A 17,064-nucleotide genomic window follows, 5' to 3' on the forward strand; every position below is an offset into this window, starting at 1 on the left:
ACAGAGTTTTTTAATTTCCATTTTTTATATATATATTTTCTATGTACTGGTACAATGAGAATTTTTTGGTATTCGTAGATTGGAGTATAGACTCCCTTTCTAGGTAAACATATGTTTATGTATAAAGCTGTCCTGTGGTCACCTCCTCTATCTCTGTCCCAGGGGTGGCTATGTTGCAGCTGTTGGGAGCTGGACTGATGTCCGGTTGCTCACACTTGAAGTGGATTGAACCTGCATGCCATATGCATAGCGTTATGGACAATGTATCATTTGTTTAAATCCACTAATCCTCTTTACAATGTAATACATGTTGATCCAGACAGTTACTCCCCTGTCTTTGAGTACCATGGTTTTAAAACAATTTACCTAAAAGTCAGCTTCAGGAACTTCAAAAAAAAAAAAAAAAAAAGCACCAACTCATTCATCCGCACAGTCCTTTAATTGCTATCAAAGGAAAATATATGAATGAGATGTCTTGTCTTTTATTTCTAATTCAATTGTAAAAATTACATTGAAATTCCATTTTTTTTTTTTTTTAAGTTGTCCACAACGATAATACTAAGCGAGATGTCTATGAAAAATGTAATTTGAAAATGTCCTATTTAATATTTGAAATAATATTACTTGTATTTGTATGTTGGCCCAATCAATAAAATATTTATTAAGGTGTAAATGACATTTTCAAATTGAAGTCTTCATACAGAAGTTTACCTATTTATTTATTTTTTCCTATTTACCTACATTTTTGGCATTGTTTTAACTTCAGAAATCTAAAGAAGAGCATAGGAGGTGGTATTTTTTTCTTGATTGATTGTTTAGCACTCTTCTACTTTTGCAAGGGTGTGGCATGATTCTTGGAACAACTTGCTGCAGCAACAAGCGAGTAGCAGTTGGTAAATAAAGATGGATATTCTTTTGTTTTCCTGGATGCTCGTTATACTCCACTTACCCAGAGAGCTTCCTAGGGAGTGGCAGCTGTTTCTTATGTTAGGCACTCTATCAGGGGCTAGACAGCTTCAATTCAGTAAAGCATTGTTGTTTGGGGGGGGGGGGGATGCATTCTTGTTGAATTCTCAGTAGGATTAACTTTTCATATGCCAGGAGGGCAGCAGTGTCTCTCAAGACTTACACCAAATAAAGAACAAAGCTACATTAGTTCAGCCCATGCATGTGACACTCGGTCATAAAGGGTGTGTTTTGTATACAGCAAACATTCGTGCACATGGTGTTCTGAATTTAACTGCTAGGTGGTTCTGTTTACAGAGACTTTTACTATGTCCTGATATGGAGATCCTCCCCTCTTCCTTTATTTTCTCCTAAAAACTTTTCTGGACAGGTAATTAGTTTTCAGGTTTAAGTCAAACCCATTACACACTTTCAAAAGTTCTTTTAACACCCTACGAACCTTTTCCTCTTATCCCCTTGTGATATATCTGGAATCCTCTTTACTGTCATTTTTTTTTTTTTTTTTTAATTTATATTACATTTTGTTTCCTAATCATGTGATCTGCTTTGGTTTCTTGCTTATCAAAAATGGAATAATAAGGAGAAATGCCACCGAAGACCATAAACTTGATACTCCTACAGGAAGGATACTATAGAATAAATGAAGGGGGGAAAAAGGATCAACTCCAACAAAGACTCGATTGTTCTTAGACGTTTTCATCTCTTTAATCTGCGTCGTGTCCATTGTGAGAGCCTTTGTGGGCTAAAGCCTATTTTTTTTTTTTTTTTTTTTTTTTTTTTTTTATAATGAATAGACCCCTTAAGACATAAGTGATGAAACAAAACTTGCACAGAGGTAACACAAGACCTTGGGTTATAAAATAAATTACATAGAATTTGCCAATTACATTGACATTTACAATCATTTACATTGCCAATAACTTTCTATTTCTAGCTTTTAAAATTAAAAAAAAAAAAAAAAAAAATTAATAAAGCCGTCTTTGCTCTGATAGATTTGTTATCTATTCAGACAAACGATAAAGCCGGCCTGCAGATTAATTGTGACGTGCCTTTACCACTCTAGGCTACATACAAACGTCCAGATGATTTTCATCCGATAATTGCCTCACGGCTTGGAAAATCTTCACTCCTGGGCTAGGCTTGGGCATTTTTGTTGTTTATATTGGACCAACATATTATTATGTAGCACTTTTGAGTCCATAGCCATGTAATAACTGTTCTTTGGAAAAGTTACCTACTATATTTTGATGTCCCATTGTGAGAATGTTTTTGGGATCTCGAAGGAAAGCGGAGTGTAAATTGATACAAACGCGAGGAGAACCTGAAGATTTTGTCATGAGATGGTAGTTGGAAGATTAGGGCACTAAAAAACAAAAGACCTTTTATCTGAAGGTGAACATTCATTTGGTCAAACAATGAGTATGCAGTCCTGAAGTATAAACAGTGACTGTCGTTCCAAAAAGCAGGTCATGGGATGTCAACAGAGGTTGGTGTGTCAACCGTTCCTTGATCTGATCTTGCCCAGATGGTGACATTATTTCTCTCATATCTGTAGGTAGCCCAGGGCTACCCATAAAAAGTAGGTCTCTTGTTTGACTAAAGCAACCTCTGGACATTTGATGACGATGGAGCACATATGTATAACTCAACCTTTTAAGAAAGCCAAGATCGTACATACACATTTCCTTCCCCATGTGCCTATAAAGGTTGTAATGGGTGAGGTGCTTAGCAGATACCCCTTCTTTCTTTTTTTTTTTTTTTTTTTTTCAACCAATCACATTTCCCAGACGTGCTGGCCGCCTCTGTGTGCGCTCTAAATCACCAGCCGACATAACAAAGTACCATGCTGGGCTAGATGGTAAATGCATATTGAGTCTTGAGCATCCGCGATCTTAACATGGAATTTTCATAAATTATACTTTGGTTCCTGGAACTAATAAGAATTTTATTTTCTAGTATGGGCTTCTCATAATTGGGTATGGTGGAAGGTAGCGACTTGTCCTTCACCTGTTATCTCGAAGTAACAGGTCATGTGCTGGCATTAAAGGGTTCTACACTAAGCCCAATGCTTAAGATAAGTTCACCAAGAATATTGAATAGTGAATCATAAGAAGTTGTGTAAAGCCTTACAGCATAGTACAGAATAAAGTCGGAGCCACATAGTAGAAAGGCAAGTCCTCTGCCACCATGCTTCAGAAAAGAACACTCATGCTTTGTGTGTGGAACCAGTTATCTCTGCAGAGGTACCAGATGGTTCCTTTTAAATCAGACCTAAACGCTTTAGACCAGGCATGGGCAAACTATGGCCCCCGGCCATATACAGCATGTTAGGGTTTTTTATTCCGACCGTTGCACTCTTTCTCTACTTCAGCGGCTCTGCACCAGCCAGAGCCACGGACCATGTCCCCTGTACAGATCCCGGCCTCGGGAAGTGGGCCAAACAACCCGCCCACTCTCCTATCGCAGGCTCAGATCTGCAATGGGAGTGGGCGGATCTATGTCATCATGATGTCACGTTCAGTGACACCCGTCTCGCCGCTCCATCCATCTGATCCTGGCCTGGCCCCTCTGCCAAATTTTGGAACCCATTGTGGCCCCTGAGTCAAAAAGTTTGCCCACTCCTGCTTTAGGCTAATGATTTATTATTTTTATCCCTATTCTCAGGGTTGGTTTTCTAAATTAACCCTGTCTGTGTAATCTATGACTGCTTCTTGTTTTCTCCTTTGGAAGACATATGACATGTTGAACTGGGATGTTGCATTGTCACCCTATCATACAAAGGGCCTGCAAAACAGACCACAAAGTGCAAAAATGAAGACCTTGAAATGACTTCTAAAAATTAGTAATTTATTAGGACTTGTATATGAAATTTGAGTGATTGGGTTTACATATATGTTGGCCTACTCATAGTAATTAGAACCCATAGTGATCTTTTAGCCAGTCAAGGCTTCATTAATGGTTTAGGGGTCACTGTTTCTAGAAGGCAAAGAGGTGTTGGCATCTGGGGGAGGCACCCAATTAGTACCTTGTGTGATGTATATAGGAATTCCTTGGTTTAAGTCACCCTAAAATACCATATTCAGATTAAATGATACTATTCATACATGTAATGACCATGAGGACCAAGTAGTCTACAAAAGTGATGGAGGTTGGACCAATCTATGACAATCCAAAAGGTGGCTAATAGTCAATAAATTTATTTTGGCTGGACAGCAGTCCTAACTTAGTAATTCTTATACTTGACTGAAACATAAATTATTTCTTTTTACTTTTTTAGGTGAGTACATAAAGACCTGGCGGCCCCGTTACTTTCTCCTCAAGACAGACGGTACTTTTATTGGTTACAAAGAACGTCCGCAAGATGTCGACCAGTTAGAAACCCCTTTGAACAATTTCTCCGTAGCCAGTAAGTATTGTCTTATGTTTCTATACCAATAAAATGCTAATTATTCTGCGTTAAAGTAAGAAATCCTAGCCAAATGCACTTATCTGAGCATATAATGAATGGGTTGGGCATATTTGGATAGTACTATATGTGGAGTCCCTGAACCAGACCAGGTAAGACCAGATGCTTTCCAATAACACTGGTAACCTACTTGATGAGGTTTTCTATCCAAGCTTATACTGCACACTATATTTTCAACTACACACAGCTACCCCTGTAAAAGCCCACGGCGGGTGAAGCGCATTGGGTTTTCCGGCTGCGCGCTAACCACACTGCTTCTTTTCTCTGCGGCCCCGTTATAAATGTTCTATTATGTAATTAGTAGGTGTCTTGTTTCTAGTACCGACCTCAAGGTTGACCATTAGACTTTGGCTGCAAGGTCCTCAACATAACTATTTTGTATCCTTAATCATTGCATCATTGTATTCTAAGAAGTATCACGGAATACAGTATTGATTTTTGCCTAAAACAAAAACCCATCTGTCTGATTGCTTTTTATTTCTATAATTATCTGGAGTTGGCAACATCCCATTTTAGGGATAGCCTGTTCTTGATTTCACGATACACCACTCTGATATTGCACCTCTAAGCTCTATTCTATATGTGGAGTCCACATGTTAAAGTTATCAGTGAGGTGCAGGGAGCCAGGCTTGGCTTTTTCTGGTGAAGTTGGGCCAATGGCCAATAGTAGGGCTGTGTTAGGTAAGAAGGAAAACTTTTCAGGTTAGCTGCAAATCCTTGGAGCATAATTTTTTTTTTTTTTTTTTTAAGTGTTCAATTTTTCCAAAATCAAAGCATTATAAAATGCATCCTAAAAATTGCCTGCCGAATGTTCAAGGCAATTGCAAAGTCACTGAACATGGTATTGCCACCAAGATTGCTGTAGAAAGGTCAAGGAGATCAGTGGAAACATGCCCCAAGTTAAAATGTATGCAGTTTCCATTAATAAAAAAACAAAACTTTTTTTTTTAGAACTCGAATGTCAACACTACAAATGTTTGAAAAATTGTACAATTCCCCAAACCTCCTCAATGTTGTTTGGTAACAATGCTGTGTTCAGGAGCTTTGCAATTACCTAGAAAAGTTGGCAATATTAGAGAAGGACAGACAGTCTAAAAGCAAACAGCTTCTTCTTTGTTCCATTAATGCTCTCTAGCAATGTCATTGACAAACCCACATTATTTTTATAAATATTTTTCAACCTGTTTTTTTTAATTCAGAAATATTTTCAGTATATCCCATCAGCCTCATTAAGGTGCCGTCTGTCTTTCTCTTCCAGCGGCTTGCTGATTACAGCTATCTAACCTTACAGTAATGAGTCCAGTGGAAATATGAAAGCTGTATTTGTTGTGAGGGGTTAAGCTTTTTGGTGCAGATATCACCTCCTTCATCCTTTTCTTCTTTCTCCATATCCACAGCAAAGTTTCCTACTTTTGTTTATGCTGTGTACACTCCGTAGCACAGTAGGACTGCAAACAATCTGAATCCCGCGTATCCCCAGTTGTTTTTTAGCTGCCGAGCGAACAGTCTAGGAAATAGTCCTGTTATGTATTTGCTTGGAAAGCGTTTGTCAGATAGTTTTCCTTCTCTTTTTTTTTTTTTTTTTTTTTTTTTTTTTACTGGTTAAAGAATGTGTTTACAAGACTGACCTGTTTTTCATTACATTGCAGTACAGAAATTAAAAAAACTAGAACAATGTGCTTATTTTTATTTCACTGTACTTGTTGGACTGTACAGAATGTTTTATGGGATTTAACATTAAAGCTGAGCTCCAGGCAAAACACTAACCGACACAAAAAACAAACAACCATTAAATACCTGTTATATGATGTCGTCCTGGATATTATTTATGATATATGTTTGATATATGTGTATGATTTTTTTTTTTAAAGGATTTTTATTTCGGTCTGGCCAGTACCACAATTAAGATCGTAACTCCAGAGCACAGAACTACTTTTTCTTTGCTGCCTTTCAGTCACATGAATTTATCTCTATCCCAGTCTGTGGTTGGTTGGGCAGTCAGAGAAGCAGCAGACTGATAGGGTCATCTGTATTGCTTTGCTCTCTTGTCCTATCAGCAGGCTTTTTGTTCATATGTGGAAACTGCAGCACACGTTATTGGACTCCCTGTGCTGCACTGTGCTTCTCCCACCCCTATTCTAAACTTTGTTAGACAGAAGAATGCAAAAGATCCATACCAAGCCAAATTCAAATATATTTAATAATAATAATAAATATATTATTATTTGTGTCATTTAACTTGCACCTCTCTCTTTGCCTGGAGTTCAGCTTTGAACTGTAGAAAATGACAGGTTTTTTTGTTGAATAAGCATATACTGAGTGGCATATACAAAATATATATATAATATGCAAGTAGGTAGTAGGTGCTTATTTACCACCTGCAGTAAAAACATTTTGCTGCAAGAAAATGCATTCCAATCGAGCATGCCATAATTCCTAGGTAAAGAAAGTGAAAGCACCAACAAAGTTTGATTTTTATGTGTTAAATGGATTGTTTCAGAAATAGCCAACACGTTTCCAGGCTCATCAGTCACCCTTCATCAAAGAGTGCAACAATAGATCAACTAAAAAATGTACATAGTGTAAAAGTTGCATTAAAAGTTTTTTCATAAGAAGTGAGATGTCAACATATGTCTCAAATCCATAGAAGTAAATTAAATTGTACTGCTCCACTACTACAGTCACCTTTGCTGGGCTCACCTGTATACTGAAAGCTACACTCACTATATGCCTGAAAATTCTCCAGTGCTGCACCAACATATTATTCCCTGAGATTATTCTCACACCCATCCCTTTTTTTTTTTTTTTTGTGAACACACCAAATTGAAACTTGTAAAAAAAATGCTGGTATCTTCTGTAGTAAAAGATTCCTACCTTCCTCCCTGCAAACATTTACTCTGCTCTGCACATACAACAGCAGCACAGTGTCCTTATTGCAGACAAAAGTGTGTACAATTCCCAACAGGATTTTTTTCTTTGCCATTGTTTTCAGCAGGTACATATGAAGCATACGCTGTCACTGCTGTTCTGTGCTTATATCATTTGCTTGTCGGCAGCACATGGGCCCTGGCCTTTCCAGGGCTCCAAATATCATCAACTAATAGGTAGCTCCTTGTCACAGCTGTCCTTTACTCCCTCATGCTCATACATATGATCTACTGCTCCGCAGCACCATTTGTTTGTCCCATTTCCAGCATATCACACAATACCATCTATTGCTCAGTGCAGCAGAATACTGTCCCTGGTATGGCTTTTCCTCACTTCTCCCACTTGTGTGGGTTGTGTAATGCTCAGCAGCACCTTGTCCCTGTCACTGCTCTCTTTAGCTGCTTCCTATACCTTACACACACATACTCTCTACTTCTCAGCAGAGAAGCATGTTGTCCCTGTCACTGCTCTTTAGCTGCTTCCTACACATATGAACCATCTCATACTGAACAGCACATTGTCCCTGTCACTGTGGTCTGTCTCGGTTGTTGTCCTCTTTCACTTGTTTCTCTACTTATGTACCATCTCATGCTGACCAGCAGATTGCCCCTGTCACTGTGGTCTGTCAAGTGATTGATATAAATCAAGACACACACTTCTTACTCCCCTGAGCTTACAACCAGCAGCCTTCATCATTAAGGGCAACAATGTGCAAGAATGCATTGTAAGTGCACTGTGCTGCCATTCATCTCCAACGCAACCTGCAATGCAACATGTGTTGTAGCACTGAAATGCAGCGAGGATTACATTTTTATGTGTTAAGCTTTGTTAAAGCTAATAGGTTGCCTAATGCAGCCCATCTCAATGTGCAGAAACAGTGCGGCAAGGAGTAAAAGGGCGCTTAAAAAATTATAGACCTACGGTGGCATAAAAAATGTTTGCAGTGGGATTGGGCAACTATCTTGTGTCTTGGTGCTGTTGGTCAGGGGTAACCAATCCTCTGAATTACGACTTCACTCTGGTCTCTAAGGTTCTTCCCTCTTCTCTATTTCTCAGAAGGTGGCAAATTTCAATGTTTTTTAGTTCTATGGATTGCTTTGGCTGGGTTACTTATATAAATGATTGTGTTCCAAGGCCCATGGACATCTTTGTGTCTTGGGGGTAGATTGGAGTGTGCCTTTCAAACCTTCATGTTTTTTGTTCTACAACTCACAATCGGAGTGCCAAAACACATGAAAAATAGTTAACCTTTATAGTCTATGAATCTTTTCGCAACATTGCAATGCATTATAGAGCATGTTACATTATAGTCAATAACAAGGCATGGAAAACACCCTAAATATACAACATACGCTATAAGGAAAAGGTGTGAAAAGGGCCCTTAGGCCGAACACACAGCTCAGGCACATCTGTATTTCCAGCACAATAACAGGGAAGGAGGAGAAAGCTGCAGCAAGATATTTTAGTCTAATTATAGAAGTGGCTCACTTAGAGGACAACAGTAAGCTTCTGTGCAGTAACCAAAGGGCCCTGTGCAACTACTGGCTAAGTACGACACGTATTCAGTATGTATCCAATACCAGTTTGATAGGAGTGGACACACCTCACTTCTATGTGACAGGTGAAGGGTTGCAGCAACCATCTGACCCATATCTAGTAAAAATAAGCCCGAGTATCCTTGTTCAGCTGTACAGTCATCACAAATGTTGGATTGGTCAGTTGCACTCCCTGTTTTTATTCCTCATGAACATTCTTGGTGTTGCAGTGACCAATCAGTAGGCTTGTGCACTGTCATGTGAGCCGCAGGGTGGCCATTTTCTGTGCAAATGGTAGCTTGGTGAAAGTTTCTATTTGTATAGTTGGAAGACTCTGGGTGGCAATGGGCTCCACTGATTCTGCAGCTGGAATATGTGCAGATGTACTCCTGAACACTGATCCTGCTTATGGCCTTGTTCAGGGAGGTGTTGTAGACCATGTTCTGGTAAGTATACATTACTTTTAAACTGGGATTAATAAAATGTACAATTTACACAAATACATGGTCAGCATTGCAAAATTACATTATTCCCGGACTCTCTTGGTCAAGCAATAAGCTGTCTTTACACAGCAAACAAATAAAAATGTATTATCTCAATCTGATTTAGTTTGTTCTGTATTTAGTTTTCTTTTTATGTCTGTTATATGGTTTTATATTACCTTAATAATGCTCATGTTTATGTTGGTATTTTTTTTTCATAAATAAATTATGAATTTGCCCTTAACCGAGGCAAATATACATTCTCACTGGTTGTGTTTTCACCGTGCCGGTCTATGGAAAATAATGGTTGCCTAGGGCACATGCACCAAAGCGAAGGCGACTAATATTTTTGTAATTGGGCCTGGGGTGTGCGCACACATTACTAAGAACACTGCAGAAGGTCTATGTTTTGTAATTTAAGTTTGTTTAGTGGGCCTAGGGCCTAATTACGAGATTTGATAGTATTTAGCGTAAACACAAGGCTTGTTCTCACCAGAAGTTCATTGGAGTGGTAAAATCACACTGTTATCCACCAATGATGATGTGCATTTGCTGTCACATGACCTTGCATCTCAACGGAACACAAGGATTATGCAGATTTAGTCCACAAATGTGCATTAGGGATCCATAAAAAAGTAACTAAACCCAAGAAAAAAAATAGTAATCTGCTGCCCTTAACCAGTCCTTAGATGTGGTAGAAGCATTAGTTTTCATATCCAGGACAAGAACATTTGACCAAACACAGAAAATACCCATTGGTCTTTCAAGAAATGCCATGTTCATGTCACTTCCTATGAGCTGAAAGCCTAAAAATCTCCTTCTGTAGACCACTGATCCCTCTACCTGCATGTAGTGGAGAAGATCTGTTTGAAGGCCAATGTGGGTGATGACTATGGCTCGTTCTGTAGATATAAGACAATGAGTGGGGGTTGTCACCCTAGGACAGGGTCAAGGATCAAGAACTTGTAAGTTACTGTACTGATTTTGTGTTATGAATGCATTATATATATGATTTTATTTTATGCATATTGACCCACCAAAGAGATGCGCCAGCAGTGTGAATGGGCACAAACATCGTTCATTGGTGGGAATGGGCATTGTGTCCTTTTATTTAACTTGGTTTAGAGTCTCTTTAGGTGAGAATAAGGCTTTACCCTTTACTTTTTCTGCAATATTGCTTAAAGATGTGTTTATTTTATGTGTGATCATCCATAAAGTTGGTTGTCTCTTTCAAAGATGTGGTTATGCTGCTGATGTACTCCATGTTTGCCAAGTTTAATCAAGACAAATGATTGTTTAAAGATGCTCAGCACCCTTCTCCCCCCCTTCCCTCTTTTCATGTGATAGAATGTCAGCTTATGAAGACAGAACGACCAAAACCAAACACATTTATCATCCGGTGTCTCCAGTGGACCACAGTTATAGAAAGAACATTTCATGTCGATTCTCCTGAGGAGAGGTAACTATTTCTTGTTTATATTCAAAAAAGAATTTTGTTGTAATTAAAAAGAAAAAAAAGGGGTTTTGGAAGCAGCTAAACAAAACCAACTTACAGTAAGTTGATCGTTCAAATACTTATTTACCATGTGCTAGTTCCAGCATTGTTGCTTATCTTTTCCCTGATGTCGTCTTGTATTTTTTGACCATTACTGACCCCTTGATGACATTTTCAGTTGCCTGACTGTTATGTTGACCCTCTATTGAAGCAAGAAAGTCAACAAGCCGGGCAACCAACTAGAATTTTCAGCATAAGAAGTAGTAAAGGCAAATTTCATATTGCATTCAGGATTGGGTGTTCCATACCAGGGAAATATTGTACATTGGAGACATTTTAGGGCACATTATATTATCTAGTGCTGGGCTAAAGGTGTTCAAAGTAGCATACTGGGTGAAGAAACATTGTACATATCTGCAGTGTTCTCCCCAGCCCCACTTGGCACTTTTAGTAACACCTGGCTGTTTCTGGGTGGTTACTGAAATCTTGGGATACAATACAGGGGCCACCACCCACCTACAGCTTCTTCCCACCTGGCCTAAATAGTTTTTGGGGAGAATACTGGTCTGGTGCTTGCCTTTCATTTCTTCTACAATTAAACCTCCAGAACCTGCAGTTTAAAGCTTTATACATTTCTAGGAATGCATAATAGATTGTCTACATTTAGCTCAGATCACATTCACATCACATCAGTCTGCTGCATCTTTCGTTATTTTACACACATTTTTATAACCTTTGTGAAGTTCAGATCTTTGGAGTTACTGGACATATTTGTGGGTCCTTTTTATGTTCGTGGGCAGACAAGTCCTACATTCTGAGTTTTATGGGAAAACTCGGGTACATGGAAGAAACGAACACACAAAAACATTGGGGCAACATACAAACTCAATGCAGAGGGCGTCCCAAGAGTTTGGTTTATAAAAGAACACAAAACTGTTGTAGGTCATTAAGCTTTTCTGCTTCAATGTAATGATGAGGACACAAGTACACAGCTAGTCTTATTTGTCCCATAGTTCTCTATGAATCCGTTTCCTTTAAGCCGCTGGGCTGGGCCCATTGATGATGTCCCTCCGTCCAGCTGTTCTGATGCAGAATGCTGGTGTAATCTCAGAAGAGCAGACGAGATCTGAGCCCTGCATGGTGCTCCAACAAGGACATTTGGGAGGAGGGATGCCGGGAGGCAGACAGACAAAACCATGATCTCATACTGGTCTTTTGAAGACCTGTTTGGTAGCGTGTTTACTGCGGCTCTGAAGTTTCACTGGCTGTGTAAATTAGACAGAATAATGCCAGCTAATCACGAAGCAATGGTTACAATTGAATAGCCAGAGTAAAGCAGCGACCTTGTGCTTCCTGATTGCCGTTATGTCTAGACAAGCAGAGAGGAGGCCGAACAAGATTTACTAGATCAGGTGGTATGTTTTGAGATTTTATAAATGGTTTATGAAAGGTATAGAGAAATGGTTGGACAATTTATTTGATTAAAGGCTAAACACAGGGCTTGGCTTTTGCTCTGTGCTGTGTGAACAGAAGATAAATATATAGATGGCCAATAGCCTCACCTGTTTCTGAAATTGCTAGTTACTTGGCTGCCATGTGATCTGTTGTTTTATTGCTTTATCATTTACGGGTAAATATGGCAAAAGGTGATCTTGCTTCACTGAGTGCATACTTGTGTGTTGGAGATTCATAGCATCAGAGCCAGACAGCCAGGAAACTGGTGAAAGGAGTTTTGAAATTACAGCCTCCATGTTTCCCCAGTGCAGGGGTATTAATATGCAGTATGAGTGGGTATTTGATGGTAGAGAATAAAAGTGACCTTTGCCTTTGCTCATGTAGGACAAAGGAAAAAGTCACAATAGCATGTGACTTATTACCTTTTTGCCATATGACATCATTAGGTGCCCTGTGATTGGCCAAGTCCTGTCATACGATGCTGCAGATAGAGTTCATAGCTGTGTAAGCTCCGGCAAATCATTTTTGAGCTTATACAGGGCATCCCCTTTGCTCAGCTTTGCTTTAATAGGCCAGTGACTTTGTATATGTGGGTAGAACCTGGTATTGTACATATATGATGGATTCTTTCTCATTGACTCCAGTATATAATATGTAATTATTTTTGACAGCTAATAGAGTCCAGCTGTACATTTGCACACAAGCTACTTGCATGATATGCACACAGACCACAGCGTATTATTACAGATGCAAGTTACACTGGTGCACCAGATTTAGATCTGTCATTATGAATTAAACTCCTCTGATTTTCCTGTTCATCGTTTCCCTTCATAAGCCGTTTATCCCAAACATGTCTGAGTTTGTAGCGTTTGACTCCTGTCCCTCTTCTTCTGGACGTCATTTACATAAAACCGGTGGCATTAAGTATAATAGAACTGAGCTGTCATGGTATAAAAACATGAAGCACCTTGTAATTTACATTCTTTTACACACTCTTACCCCGGTGTAATACTGTTCAGTCAATCAGATTTGGATAGAGCTTTAAAAAAAGGACATAACTGGTATCGTATTGCCTTATATTAGGACTGCAGTTCAGTAAAATGGGGTGCCTGTGGGGGGGGGGCAGTGTTATGAGCCGAGTGCCTGTGGGGGCAGTGTTATGAGCCGGGGTGCCTGTGAGGGCAGTGGTATGAGCCGGGGTGCCTATGAGGGCAGTGGTATTAGCCGGGGTGCCTGTGGGGGCAGTGTTATGAGCCGGGGTGCCTGTGGGGGCAGTGGTATGAACCGGAGTGCCTGTGGGGACAGTATTATGACTTGGGGTGCCTGTGGGGGCAGTGTTATGAGCTGGGGTTTCAAGTCTCAGTTCAGCAATGTATCTCCCAAAAAAATGAGCAGACTTCCTGAATATACTGAATTACCAGGTTAATCAATCAATGGTATTTTTATTCCCTGGTAAGATAAGCAATGTTAGGCTTGGTGGCTTGCTATATCACCTCAGCTAAGTCCTCTGGATTGGGAACCACCATCATTACCAATGACCATTACGTAGGTAGCAGAGGGATCATCCGAAAACTGAGTGTGTTTTAGAAGAATAACTAGCTAGAATTACAAATTTGACAGGTAAAACAAATCTATACACATTAAATAGCATATCCTAACGTTCGCCTTAAGGTTCACTTTTAGCATAAATAAAGCCCTTCCCATTTTTCTGGTAAGTTTCAAAGTCGGTCTGAGGCTTCACACAGGCGATAGCTCTCCAATGTAAGTTAATGAGCTGACAGGTGAAAATTAATGAGCGGCCCCCTTCTGTGAGAAAGTGGAAGGTCTCGAATTCAGAATCCATTCCTCACCTAGTATTGTATAATAGATGTTTCACCCCTCCTGATCCCTGCTTTTCTTATGTTCCTTCAGAGAAGAATGGATAAAAGCCATCCAGGCAGTAGCCGACAGCCTTAAGAAACAAGAAGAAGAAATGATGGATTTTAGGTCTGGCTCGCCGAGCGATAACTCTGGTGCAGAGGAAATGGAAGTTTCTCTTTCAAAACCAAAACACAAAGTAGTAAGTTGAATTGGAAAAGCTTTATTTTACATTACCTAGGCTTTATCTTTATTGCCATTGGTGGTTCTGGTTTAAATCGCCCATTCATAACCTAGGTTCCTCCAGAGGTTGCCAGGGCTAGAACTGTGGCTGATTGACCCCACATTAGCCGATGCCTGCATTGTTCTAAGGGCCAAGACCACTTGGTAGAACCCGCTGCATGACTCTGAGTTGTCTAAAGATGTTATTCCAGCCACCACTGTAAGAGGGGCATTTGTTCCACTGGCTAACAAATTGGTTTTAGTAGGGGTTCCTTAAGATCTGAAATTTGTTTTAATGGGTTCTTAGGAATGAAAATGGATGAATGAAAAAAATATTGATAGATTTGCCTTTATACCTGGTATGGTCATGTTTCAAGTTTCATGAAAGATATAAAAGGGCTGCCATGTGTGGCCTCCTGAAAATGTGTAGTTGTTGGCGGTTTCTGACGTCAGTCCCAAACTTGACCCAAGCATGCAACCAACGATCGAGAAAAGATTGAATTCTCCACCATACTTGTTTGATGCCACTGGGAAAAAATAGCCTGGAAACTCATATCTATTGAAGGAGGGCTTAGTAGTTTTAGGCCACATATTTTTCCAATGAGAGAAATACTCTAGGAGAGAATTTTTTAGGTTCTAAGGTTTTGGAGCTCCAAATGTAATAAGAAGCTAAAAGTCTTGTTTGGATAGACAATAGACAGAAGGGCAAAAAATGTTTTCTTGGAAAATGTCCTTCTCCAGGCTCCCTCCACTGTTGACCACATACCCAACAAGTTGTATTAATTTGTATATATAATGTAATATTGATATTCACATCCTGATGGACAAAGGCCATTTTTATCTAACGTGTGACAGACTTTTACATCATTATTGACTTTAAAAGACCCCTAAACACAATTACAATATCTCATATAAGCATTACATGGTAATTCTTTTGTAAAGGGATTTTGTTTGCCTAATACCTGTTAAATGCTGGTCACATGCAGGTCAAAAGGAAGTCAAAAGTTACCTGTCAGTAAATTCTGGATGACATAGGAAGATTCTTAAATTGCGGTCTTCTAAAAGAGGTTGGGTGATCCAGCTATGAAGGTTCTTGTCTAGGCACTTCTGTAATAGGGTGACAACGGTCTCCTAGTTGTGCTCCTGCGTTGTCGTGGTGGAAACTACTAGCAGCCGTGCCAACACACATTGATCATGCATGGTCCATAGTTGTCCCCAGCAGGAAGCTGATCCACAGCAACAATGTGCAGCCAACACTGGAGCATAAGCATGTAGAGAGTATGCGTTGGAAAGATTTTGGAGGTGATCAGAAAAAAGGATGGGGAGGCAGAAAAGAAATAATATAGGAAAAAATAGTAATGGTTTGATTCAGGACTAGGAAATGAAATGTTATATGATTAAGGAGGTAGACTAGAAAGTGAAGTAATAACATTACTGATGTTTGCTCTAGTTCTGGACCCCGTGGCCTAAAATTGCATTGACCCATGCTGGTCACGTGACCTAGAGCCAGAGCACCAAGGGTCCAGCCCATAGAAAGTCCTTGTTTCTGTTATTTATACAGTGATACTTTGGCTAACAAAGATAATTTGTATCGGAATCACATTTGTTAGCCGAAACGTGATTTCCCATAGGTTTCTATAGAAAATAATTTAATTTGTTCTTGATGCTGCCCACAATTTAAAGATAAGTTTTATAAAAATAGTAAAAAGCACAATATAAAAGGTCATAAAATCGCCAAAGGCTGAGATGAACAGCTTCCCCCAGTAACAGCATGTAACAGGTACATTATTTTTTTAAATGCAATTAACACAGATGTTTGTCTCAACATATTATTAGGCAGCGTGGTGTCAGTTACTGTATAAAATCCTCACTGTCCATCCATCACAAAGAAAGCCAAAAAAAAAAACTTTATATGGAGCCTAGACATTCATTAACTTCTGGAGCAAGCTGTGCTTTGATATGCAAAAAGAAACCCCTGCAGAGTTTGTCTTGGTCATTAAAGAGTTACAGGAGTTTGCAGAAGAGCCCAGTCCTTAAAATCAACCACGACCTCAGCTGTGTTTAGCAAAATACTTCTTCTGCAAGTCTTGCAAACCGCCCCCATCAAGCTTCTGTCCTGCACATGAGGGAGCAAGGAAGCCCCGTTCGTATGTAAAGAATAAATGCTATAAATCACACCTACCTCTCAAATTTACAACCACAGGTGTACCGTAAGGATACTGGTATGAGAAGAGTTTGTCTGTGGAACTCCGGAAGCCTCTCTCTATATAGGTCAAAGCAATGTCTCCCTCTGTTTCTGATACAGTATACAGAAAGTACTTATCGGGTGTCTTTCTGCTTTCATTTTTATTGTTTTATACATTCATTAGCTGAGTCAATATTTGTTAGCTGAGACTGTTATACAGTGAAAAAGCAATCGTTAGATGAAAAAATTCATTAGCAGGGCCACTCGTTAGCCGAGGTACCACTGTACTTCTCTAATGACCAGATAAGTATATAACCAATCCTAACGCTTTATCATTGCTTTAGTCACCTATTACCCCCCCAACACCACTTCACAACCTTTTTTTGTAAAATTCATCGGTTGACTTGTGCAGTTTTTAAGCTGCATTTTTTTCACTTTGTTCACCGATTGTTTGAACTTTTTAATCCTTGGTG

At 39.4% G+C, this 17,064-nt stretch overlaps 1 protein-coding gene across 2 annotated transcripts in view; it reads left to right on the forward strand.

The window, feature by feature from the left end:
• AKT1 (AKT serine/threonine kinase 1) overlaps positions 1-17,064 on the forward strand; it is a 79,601-nt gene that overhangs the window by 39,792 nt on the left and 22,745 nt on the right. For both annotated transcript variants that reach the window (XM_072428844.1, XM_072428843.1), the window contains exons 3-5: positions 4,244-4,372; positions 10,725-10,836; positions 14,239-14,386. In XM_072428844.1, coding sequence (XP_072284945.1) covers positions 4,244-4,372; positions 10,725-10,836; positions 14,239-14,386 — 389 coding nt within the window. The remainder of the gene's footprint in view (positions 1-4,243; positions 4,373-10,724; positions 10,837-14,238; positions 14,387-17,064) is intronic.

This window comes from Pyxicephalus adspersus, chromosome 12 (assembly GCF_032062135.1).
Source record: "Pyxicephalus adspersus chromosome 12, UCB_Pads_2.0, whole genome shotgun sequence".
Classification (NCBI taxonomy): Eukaryota; Metazoa; Chordata; class Amphibia; order Anura; family Pyxicephalidae; genus Pyxicephalus; species Pyxicephalus adspersus.